At 45.8% G+C, this 11791-nt stretch overlaps 1 protein-coding gene across 1 annotated transcript; it reads left to right on the top strand.

Annotated features, from left to right (window-relative positions):
- The first annotated feature begins 10094 nt into the window (after positions 1-10094).
- On the top strand, positions 10095-11582 carry kcna2b (potassium voltage-gated channel, shaker-related subfamily, member 2b). The gene has a single exon (XM_067371043.1). It carries the CDS (start codon positions 10095-10097, stop codon positions 11580-11582), a length of 1488 nt encoding a protein of 495 aa, XP_067227144.1.
- The last annotated feature ends 209 nt before the right edge of the window (positions 11583-11791 follow it).

Genomic DNA, 11791 nt, shown 5'->3' on the forward strand with positions numbered 1-11791 from the left:
TATTATCCCAACTCTAGGAGACAAGGTTGAATTTTACTTATGGTGCTTTTCCACTGCGTGGAACAACTCGGGTCGGCTCGCTTACTTTCAGTTTGATTTTCCACTGCAGTTTAGTACCACTTCAAAATGGGTGGGATTATAGACTGATCATTATTGTTGCCCCGCCTCTACTGCCATGGATCCGCTCCTCGGCTACCAATGAGTCTGCACCTCGTCTACGGACCACGATACAGCCATTTCTTTTTTCAAGTTGCGTGCGGCGGTCGTTTAAACCAAGTCGTTTAAAAAAAAGTCACGCGAACAGTATTCACTACTGCGGTGGCTGTTACTGACTATTTAAATCCAGCAGGTTTGGTGTCTCGTGTTTCAAATCCATTGATGCTAGTAGTGACGATTCTCTCTGACCAATCAATGATCTGCAGTGTTTACTCGTCTCATTTAGTATTGGTATGGCACGCTTGGAACCTCAACCAAGGTGGTACTATTTAAGCGAGCCGTAACGAGCAAAGCGCAGAAAAACACAGAAAAAAGTGAGCCTAACGCTGCATTCACACAGGGCGTAGGTGTTAATGCTTCTCATTTACTTTGAATGGGTGATGTCATGCTTTGCCGAACTGAATTGTTCACTCTAGAGCTCTAGACACTCTAGAGCAGTCGCTAGCCAATTGCGTTCATGCAACACCGGAAAGTAATGTGATTGGCTGTTATCACTATAATGGTTGCGTCAACACAAGCTTCAGACAAGGCCTCCGTCAAGCCTTAACGCCAATGCTGTTGTGTTCGTGTAGGACTCAATAACCACACCGTGTAACTTCGTTCATATCAGATTTATCCACTGACGCCAACCTCTTGCGTTTTCCGACCTTTGCCGTAAACCACTGCTGTAAGCCTTAAAGGCACCGTAACCTGTCACATGCAGTGTATAACATAACAGAGTCCAACAGGACCCAATACTGAACGTTTTCAGACATAACATTTTCCCCCCACCCCCCTGGAAACTAGAAAATAACATTTAGCCCCCATTTCCCAGTGTCACTATCACCCCGTCACATAGTCCCCATGCCAGATGGGCGGGACCCTCAGTCTCTGAGGGCGTGCTGGCCGTGAAACTGCAACGGGCGCTGCTGGTGGATTACCCCCCCTCCAATTATCTCTTGGCTGTGGCTGCCAACTTAGAGCCGTTGCTGGGGACAGAGGTGATGCAGGTACGGTGGGGGCTGAAACTCTGTGCAGGCGGTTTGAGTGCCAACGAGTCCCATTCTCCAGTCTGTAAGTAGCCGGCCCCAACTGCTTAGTCACCCGCAGGGGCTCTGACCAGTATGACTGCAGCTTATTTTGGCGGTGAAGGCGTTTGACCCTGACCCAAACCCCTGGAGAAAGTGAGGGGGTTTTCACCCTGTGCGTGGCATCAAACCTCTCTTTCATCTGAGCCTGCGAACTTTTCACCTGAGCTCTTGCTTTCTGGAGCCCTGGGCTCCCACGTGCCGGAGCTAGCTCAGCTCTCAAACAGTCCAGTGGTTGTTTTAGTTCACGCCCAATCATGAGCAAAGCAGGTGACACTCCTGTGGAGGAGTGCTTGGATGCCCGGATGGTTAGGAGAGTTTGGTTGAGCGCGTCGCTGAAGATTTTCCCTTCCTCCAGACAGGCTCGGATTCCATTTTTGAGAGTTTTATTCAGTCTTTCCACCCCCCCATTACTCTCTGGGTGATACACTGCTGTCCTGATGTGCTTGATGGACCGTACCATGAGAAACTCTGTGAATTCCGCAGATACAAATTGGGGCCCGTTATCCGTTGTGACGACACTGGGGTGGCCCCACCGCCCAAACAGGCTGTCTAGGCGGTCGATGATGGTGTGTGCAGAGATGGAGCTCAGCTGAAAAACCTCTGGCCACTTCGAATGGAGATCGTGCACAACCAGCAGGTAGCGAGCGTGAGCAGGTGCCCCATGAAGTTCGCCACAGAGGTCAACCTGAATATGCTCCCAGGGCGAAGAGGGCCAAGGGGTCGGGGTGAGAGGGGCTGTGGTGGGCTGACCAGTTTTCCCACTCAGGAGGCAGCAAGCGCAGTTACGTACCATCTCCTCAACATCAGGGTCTATGTTGGGCCACCACACTGTGTCACGGCAGCGCTGCTTCACCTTGACCACCCCCAGGTGTCCCTCATGCGCCATGTGTAGCACTCTGGACCTGAGAATCTCTGGAACGACTGCACGGTGGCCACGGGCCAGGCACACCGCTCCCCAGCAGGAGAGCTCATTACGGAAACGGTAATAGGGAAGCAGCCTGTCATCCACTTTGGCAGGCCAGCCGTCCTGGACATAGGTACGGAGCATCGTGAGGGCCTCATCAGCACCTGAGGCCTGCTGCAGCTCCGCCAGAGTGACTACTGAACTGAGGGGCCCGTGCAGGATGTGGACCCAGTCTTCGTCGCTCTCTGTGTCTGCTGTCACCCCGCCCGTCTCCTTCGTCACTGACACCGCTCTTGACAGGAGGTCAGCTACCGTGTTGGCCCGCCCAGGCAAAAACTCCAGGCTGAAGTTGTACTGGTTAAGCCTGTCAGCCCACCTCAGAAGTCTCATGGGCCTGTGCCCCGAGCCTTGAGTTGCCAGCAGTGCCGTCAGCGCTTGGTGGTCTGTGCGGATGGTGAAAGGCCTCCCGTATAGGTAAACATGCCAGCGTTCACATGCCCACAGGCAGGCCAGGGCCTCCCTCTCCCCTACTGAATACTTCTGCTCTGCAGGGGTAAGTGCCCGTGAGGCGAAAGCCACTGGCCGTTCCACCCCCTCCTGAGTCTGGGAGAGCACAGCGCCTAGCGCCACCCCGGAGGCATCGCAGGTGACCATGGTGGGCGCAGTCAAGCTGAAATGGGTCAGTGTGGGTGGGGAAGTGAGCTGCTGTTTGATGATGCGCACGGCTTCGTGGCAGGCTGGGGTCCAGTCCCACGGAACATCCTTCCTGAGCAGCCGGCGCAGGGGGGCCGTTGAGTCAGAGTAGTGTGGCATGAATCTGAGATAGTAGGCGGCCATCCCCAGAAAGGACGACAGCTGGGATGGTGACTGTGGGTCTGGCAGGGAAAGAATGGCCTCAGTATGGGACACAATTGGGGCGATGCCCTCCTTCGAGAGTCTGAAGCCCAGGAACTCAACCTCCTCAACCCCAAACATGCATTTCTCAGAGTTCAGTGTGACGCCATGCTGTTCGAAACGCTGAAAAACCTGCTCCAGGTGATCATCATGTAGTGCGGTGGAGGGCGCATGCACCACCACATCATCCAGATAGATGGAGACACCCTGGATACCGGCCAGTATGAGTGACATTATCTTCTGAAAACAGCTCGGGGCTGATGAAAGTCCGAACGCCATGCGTTTAAATCTGAAAACCCCCACGTGCGTGACAAACGCTGTAAGGTCCATGCTGGCCGGTGCCAGAGGCACCTGCAGGTAGCCGTTACGTAAGTCCATCTTACTAAAAACAGTGGAGCCGTGGAAATGGCTAGTGAGCTCCTCAGCCGTAGGTAGGGGGTACTTATCAGGGATGATGGCTTTGTTTACATCGGTGAGGTCGACACAGAGTCGCAGTCCGCCCCCCTTTTTCTTGGCCATTACCAGGTTAGACACCCACGGTGATGAGTCAACAGGCTCTATGACGTCCGCCTCCACCAGGCAATGAAGCTCGGCCTCCACCGCGTCACGGAGAGCCAGGGGAATACGCCGAAGGGGCTGGATAATAGGGCGGACCGACAGGTCAACCGTAGGCTGGTGTACAAATCCAGTCATACGGCCCAGCCCGTTGAATAGTTGTGGGTAGTGGTCAGGCCAGGAGGTAGCGACCTGCAGGACATGCAGGCCCCTAGCATCACTCACAGTAAAACCCAGGGCAAGGAACAAGTCTAGGCCCATAATGTTAGCTCCCTTCCGGGTGATGCAGAACTTAGCAGCAGGCGCACATTGTTGATCATATCTGACGGGGAGGCAGGCCACACCCAGAGTGGAGATGGGAAAATGGCCGTAGCCTAACAGGGGTTTAGCTGCTGCGTCCAGAGGCACGTGACTGAAGAAGCGGTCATATGTGCATTTGTTCAGGATTGACACTTTAGCCCCTGTGTCCACGAGGAGTGGAATGAGAGCTGTGCCCACGCGACATGTGCAAAGCTTGAATGAAGGCTGTGGGGTCTGTACAGTGTTTATGGGGACAGCAGCAGTATCATGGCAAGCAGGAGAGGAGCGACAGCAGCGTGCGAAGTGGTTCAACTTATGGCAGTTTCGACAACGTTTTCCCTGGGCAGGGCATGACTGATCTCTGGTTGCATGTTTAGGAGAGCCACAGTTGCTACAGCTCTTGAGCCCACTCTCCCTGGGCCCCCTGTCCACTCTCTGTACATCCAAACTGTCACTCACCCTGTCAGCTGCCTCTGCAGTCGCTGTGTGCTGAACTAACGGTGGTGATGACGTCACAGGCTCGTGCACAGCGCGAATGAACTTGCGTGCCTCTGCTAGAGCAGTTTCCAACTGCTTTCCAATTACTAAAGCATCCGCCAGTGTTGTGGAGTCTGGCTCTAGTAAAAGTCTCTCCCTCAGTTGGTTACATGACGTTTTCTCTATTAACTGGTCAACAATAAGTCCATCCTCCAAAACCCCAAAATCACAAAGTCTAGCCAGCTCACGCAATGCTGATACATAGTGGGCAACGGTTTCACCTGGCTTTTGGGTCCTCTGACGAAACTCAAAACGATGCATCCTTCGTCCGCAGCTGAAATGAGCCTTTAAAGCGGCCGTGGCTGTGACATACTTATCATCTGATAAGGTGAGCGTGGCGAAGATTCGCTGGCCCTCCTGCCCGAGACAATGGCGCAGGAGCGCGCACTTCCTGGCCTCCGCGAGGTCCGAGTGTCCCAAAGCCAGCAAATAATCCTCAAACGATGTCAGCCAGCGATCCCATGGAACAGCTGGATCACCAGGAACAGGTAGGAAAGGAGGCGGTGGTGGAAAGACGAGTTCAGACATCCTCGTTTGCCAAATGTTGTGTTCGTGTAGGACTCAATGACCACACCGTGTAACTTCGTTCATATCAGATTTATCCACTGACGCCAACCTCTTGCGTTTTCCGACCTTTGCCGTAAACCACTGCTGTAAGCCTTAAAGGCACCGTAACCTGTCACATGCAGTGTATAACATAACAGAGTCCAACAGGACCCAATACTGAACGTTTTCAGACATAACAAATGCCCTGTGTGAATGCAGCATTACCGAGCCATACCATGCAGTGGAAAAGCACCATTATATTTAAGAGGCCTTAGGTCTGTGTAATATTACTTTGTTGGTCAAAGGTGTACTACTTACAATCACAGGTAATTAAAAAATAATGTTCAGTAAATATTCATTACATATACTGCAAATGTCTATAAATAGATGTTTATGTTTTTCTCACTGCAACAGTGCAAGGGAGTTATGGTTGGTTAACAGTGCATATGTGATCTCTAAGATGTTCTAAATTATTTTAGTATGTTCATATGCAGTTGCTGTGTTCAAGGTAGTTCTTACTGGTATAGGTAAAAAAGTGTCCAAATATGGCTTGCTTATATAAGCATCACTAATAAATAAATAACATATTTTTATATTAAAATTATTTATTTAACATCTATATAATACATTATCTTTATAGGCCTATAATATGTATCATAAATAATTATATTAAAGGTGCAATATGTAAGATTTTTTGTCCACTAGAGGTCGCTAGAGACCTATTCAAAACAAAGGCGTAGCTTGATGACGCCAAGTTTGAGCACGGAATCTTGAGACATGGTCTTCACCTCACAGCCGGTGCAAAAGAATAGGGACGGGACTTGGGAAGAAATCATGTTCATGGATGCGATTATTAATGTTATTGTAGTATGAAGCAGAGCAGGGCCGAGTGTTGTGGGAGCTGCTCGAGGCTGACGGAGCGATTACGCAACACACGGCTCACGAGCAGCGGAAATTTTATTATGCCGCAGTCGCCGGCGCCGCTTCCGCTTTTCAGGTCATGAGTATGAGGTAACGCAGCTCTGTTTAACATATTAGATACATTTGTGTGTGTTGCAAATTATGTTATAACGTTACTCTGTGCATTCACTCGGTGGCTGCTGTGAGACACTTGTTGCACACTGCAGTTATCTAGATTGGTATTAGAATATCATATTAAATGCTGGATGGCTTCTGTTGATAAATGGCATGCAATTAATTTTAAAACATATTGTATTGATGGATAAAATTCTGTATTTCTGTTACTAAAAATAAAGCTGCATCTGATTAGGCATGAGGCATGGTAAAGCATGGTACTCGCAAAAAAAAAATCAAGAAAATTAGATTTAAACAATAAGAGTAAACATGTTGAGCTATATAACAATAATTCGTTTTCTGTTTATAAATGTGTCAAAACAGTTGCTCCCTTGTCTATTAAAACATGTAAATATTAAAGCGTCTTTGGTGTTTCCATGGTTTCTACATAATAAAACTTGAAACCGAGGGTAACGCGGGTATGATGGAATTGACAGGCGACCCCTCACACGTCCCGGAGCCTTGGTTAAAATTGCAATTTTCTCACGATTTAAAAATGGTTGGAAACATTTGAGATATTGTAAGTACTCAAGTGAACAAAATATATATCACTATAACACAGTGGTTTTTGGATATTTTACTGCAAAAATATTACATATTGCACCTTTAAATATAATATATGTGTATATATTTCAAATAAAGCAATAAATGTTATACATTGACTTTATATTGGGAAAACTATCAATTAAACAATTTAATTTTAAATATAACATTAAATTATTTTCACATATTACATTAATTGATATTATTTTAAAATAATATATAAAATACTGAATAATTAAATAAATATGTAATCTTTAATATTTAATTTAATTTAAATATTAAAACGTGTAATATGACAACTTTATATAGTAAAATAATAATAATAATAATAATAATAATAATAATAATAATAATAATAGTTTTAAAAATTACATATAAGATATTTCCAAATAAAAAATAAATAAATATTTGCAATAAAATGTAATTTACTCTAGAACTAGGGATCCCTGCGACTGTCTTGTGGTGTGGTGTGGTGTACTGAGGTACCAGCAGCAGCTGTATTAGCGCAGAGTAGGCGCGTCCCCTTTAATTTGCCCACGCTGTATAGCGGTAAGGAGTGGTGGTGAGCAGCACAGCTCACTGACTGTAGTCCCTTTGTATGCGCAGCAGTGCCCAACTGCAGCCTAAACTGCTCGCTATAACACAATAATTATGAGTAAAAGACGAAAAGTTGGACTTTGACATGAAATGTCTCGCTCGCGCCGCGCCACTCCCTAAAATGAACGAGGAGAACACAAGTAAGCGCACGAGGAATCCATGTGCATATTTCGATGGATATTTTGCATCTTGAAAACAACTCGGGAAGGTTGACTTTCATTTTTTTTTAAACGCATGATTTAATGCATTAATGCCTTGAGTGAAACGAAATGCGTGAATGCCTTTAGCACAGTAATGCATGGGCATGCTTTGATCATCCACTTAGAGAGAGGAACCTATTGCTGAAGCATGTCACTGCAGACACCTCGCGCTTGCTTGAAGGGGTTAAAACACTGATCACAGCCGGTGTGATGTGTTTTTCATGGGTGCATGAGCCTGGAATCTGAATATGTGTCCTCTAATCAAAAAACGTTGTTTTGGGGCAATTGGATAACACCTAAAAAAGGGACGCTGTCTTTGCGCAACGGGGAAAAAAAAACCCCCAAACAAACAGCCAAATTATGACGGAGAACATCTGAAACGTGATGCTCGATGGATTTTTGCCCTTAAGATGAGCACGTTTGCTCAACAACAAGATGTTGCCACTCCTCAGAGCATCATTTTGGCCATCAAACTCGAGTGGCCACACGTATTCAGGCAATTCTCCTCAGTCTCTTGTGTTAAATGTTACTATCGTGTGTAATGTGAGCATGTTTGAGGCGACGCCCAACGCAAACAGCTCCCCTGTTTCTTTGCAGATCTCTGAATTGAGTCGAGACAACACTGTGAGGACACAGGGGGCGTCAGATTTTGCTGACCTTAGCATCTTTGGACCGTTTCAATGGGAAGCTCTTTACCAATAACACCTTGAGGGAGTCCCCTTCGCTTTGCCTCCGTTCATTTCTTTGAGACGCGCTGCTGCTTCTGTATGTTTCCCGTTTGTCCTGAAGGCGTGTACGGGTGGATATATTCAAGTTCAGCGCAGCAGATCTGGCGCAGCGGGCGGGAGGAAGACCAGGATCATTGCAGTACCTGTAATGAATGGCTGCTGAAAGACACCACTGACCCTGGCAACGAGACGTTTTATTAGTTTTGCTGGTGTCATGTAAACATAATCATTTAACAAATGATTTCTATGGCGCTTTGGGGACTCTTGATGCTTGCAGGTAAGCTTGCGTAACCTCCCGTTTGCTTATTGCAGTTATAGCCTATATACTGTCTGTGCATCTGGAGCTGACTTCCAAGTGTTTTTTTTTTTTTTTTTTTTTTGGAATTACACTGAAGCTATATGAATATATTTAATTAGTCACACACACACACACACACACACACACACACACACAAATAAATAAAAATAAAATGAATGCAATGAATTATGTTTTAAATTTACACTCTTAAACCAGCCTAAGCTGGATTGCTGGTCTCCGTCTCCTAGCCTGGTCAAGTCAGCCTATTTGATTATTTTAGAGTACTTTTCAGCTGCTTAGACTGAAAAACCAGCCTGCTAAACCAGCTTAAAACAGCTAAGACCAGCTTAGACTAGCAAACTGTATGAGGCTGGTTTAAGCAAAAGGGACATGGTGTATAGTTAAAAGCACAAGAATATTCTAATTCTGGTCAAAATTGGTTAATATTTACATTATGTACCCATCATGTGCATACAATAACCTGATATTAACCACATTTTCAATTATACATCTGGAATATGCCTATAAGTAAACATTCATTTATGCCTGCATATGTAATTCTAAGCAATTCTAAATGACAATATATAAAACAGTCAAGAAAACTTTTTTGGGCAATGTAAGTAATCTTCCTAATTCATCAAACAGTCTAGAATTAATAAAACATTTTGTAATAAATTGCAAGAGCATCAATAGTATTTCTGGGAAATACAATAGCAGTAAAAGCATATTTTATATGTCTTATTGATTGATTGATTGATTGAATGATTATTTGCTCATACAGGAATACTGCAGTCAATGGCAGTGAAGCATGTAAATGCCTTTTTCAGACTATAAGCTTAAAAAGTATATGATCAGAAATGATGTGCATGTAAATATGGTCATATGGTTGATGGTTGGTATTGTGTGTTTTTTAAGTCTTAACATTATATTTACCTATTGAACAAAGGTAGACAGTGTTGCGTATCTTCTACTTTTTTACCTCAAGCAGTCTTGCTGTCTTGGCGAAAATGCATTTGGGGAGGTTTTGGAATATCCAATTATGATTTAAGTGCACTCAGGCTGTTATTAGATTTACAGTGCATAATTGAATCCTAAGAGGAATGATACAGTCTTTCCATGGCAAGTATTGATCTACTTGGCAGATAAAAGCAAATACAATGTGTAAAGTGGTCAGGCGGACTTCTCCATATGATTGATAGATGTTTTTAGATGGCTTGGTTTTCTTGAGCCATACTTTATGTGTATTTCCTTAGCAGTCGTGCTTTGTGTTCTTGTGCAGTGCTTTGATATCTCTTCACTTTCATTTCAGATTTGATGGTGTTTGAGTAACTTGCTAATTTAGTTCAAAAGCAAATGAGTACTTTCTGCATTGTCTTGGAAAAATGAGGTATCCAAATAATGATCAGAATAAATACATATTAAGTAAGCACAGTGCATTCTTGCAGTGAGCATGTTTTGCTTGTTTGGGCTAAGTAATCTTTTCTCTGCTTTAATTTTCTTTCAGTGTTTCCTGGGTTCTAATGCAAGAGGGAGGTGTTAACGAGTGAAAAGAAGCCCCAATTTTCCCACAAACTTTTAGAGGCAACACCGTCGCATCCTGACCACAAACTGCAGGTTGCATTCATTCACAGCATGACTGTTGCCACGGGCGACCCAGTTGATGAAGCCGCAGCTCACCCGGGTCAGCCACACGACACGTACGACCCGGAACCAGACCATGAGTGCTGCGAAAGGGTGGTCATTAACATCTCTGGCCTGCGCTTTGAGACGCAGCTCAAAACTCTGTCTCAGTTCCCAGAGACATTGCTTGGGGACCCCAAAAAGAGAATGCGCTATTTTGACCCTTTGAGGAACGAGTACTTTTTTGACAGGAACCGCCCAAGTTTTGATGCCATTCTCTATTACTACCAATCAGGCGGCAGGCTGCGAAGGCCTGTCAATGTGACATTGGATATTTTTTCTGAGGAGATACGTTTTTATGAGCTTGGGGAAGAAGCCATTGAGATGTTCAGGGAGGATGAAGGATTTATTAAGGAAGAGGAGAAACTCCTGCCAGAAAATGAGTTTCAGAGGCAGGTATGGCTGCTCTTTGAGTATCCTGAGAGTTCAGGGCCTGCCCGGATTATTGCCATCATTTCAGTCATGGTCATTCTCATATCTATAGTCAGTTTTTGCCTGGAGACACTTCCGATTTTTCGCAATGAGGAAATGGAGATGCACAAAACGTACGCGACCAACTCCAACTCAACAATTAGCTATACCTCTACCTACTTTACTGACCCTTTCTTCATCTTGGAGACCCTTTGCATCATATGGTTCTCCTTTGAGTTCCTGGTGCGGTTCTTTGCGTGTCCCAGCAAAGCAGGCTTCTTTGTCAATATAATGAACATCATTGATATTGTGGCTATAATACCTTACTTTATCACCTTGGGCACGGAGCTAGCAGAGAAGCCAGAGGATGGTCAGCAAGGGCAGCAAGCCATGTCACTTGCCATTTTGAGGGTCATCAGATTAGTACGAGTCTTTAGGATCTTCAAACTTTCTCGGCACTCGAAAGGGCTGCAGATTCTCGGCCAAACGCTCAAGGCCAGCATGAGGGAGCTCGGGCTGCTTATCTTCTTTCTCTTCATTGGAGTCATCCTCTTTTCGAGTGCCGTCTACTTCGCAGAAGCGGATGAGCCTGACTCACAGTTTGTAAGCATCCCTGATGCCTTCTGGTGGGCGGTGGTTTCAATGACAACAGTAGGGTATGGCGACATGGTTCCAACTACCATCGGAGGCAAAATTGTGGGATCCCTGTGCGCTATCGCTGGTGTGCTGACCATTGCCTTGCCTGTGCCTGTCATAGTCTCAAACTTCAACTACTTCTACCATCGAGAGACGGAAGGCGAGGAACAGGCCCAGTACCTTAACGTGACCAGCGTCCCCAAGATAGATTCGTCAGAGGACCTGAAAAAGAGCCGCAGCGGGTCAACCATGAGCAAGTCTGACTACATGGAGATTCAAGAGGCTGTTAACAACAGCAACGAGGACTTCCGAGAGGAGAACATCAAGACTGGCAACTGCACACTAACCAACACTAACTATGTTAACATCACCAAAATGCTTACTGATGTATAACCGCTTTGAACTGCCTTTGACGAAGAAGGTAAGATAAAGAAGGGGTGTGCAAACCCTAGTTTTGAAGGCTTCAGACACCTCTTGGAAGAGTTTCAAGACAGGAGAATTGAAATGCGTCCATTTGAGTGAAGGATCTGTGAAGAAGACCTGTCCATCATTCCATCTCCATTCCCTCTCACAAGTTCTGGGAAACTTGATTGGTGGGGGAC

Source organism: Chanodichthys erythropterus, chromosome 20 (assembly GCF_024489055.1).
Source record: "Chanodichthys erythropterus isolate Z2021 chromosome 20, ASM2448905v1, whole genome shotgun sequence".
Classification (NCBI taxonomy): domain Eukaryota; kingdom Metazoa; phylum Chordata; class Actinopteri; order Cypriniformes; family Xenocyprididae; genus Chanodichthys; species Chanodichthys erythropterus.

Excerpts from the sequence above, each read along its gene's own strand:
- kcna2b (XM_067371043.1), top strand. The coding sequence starts at position 10,095 with ATGACTGTTGCCACGGGCGACCCAGTTGATGAAGCCGCAGCTCACCCG.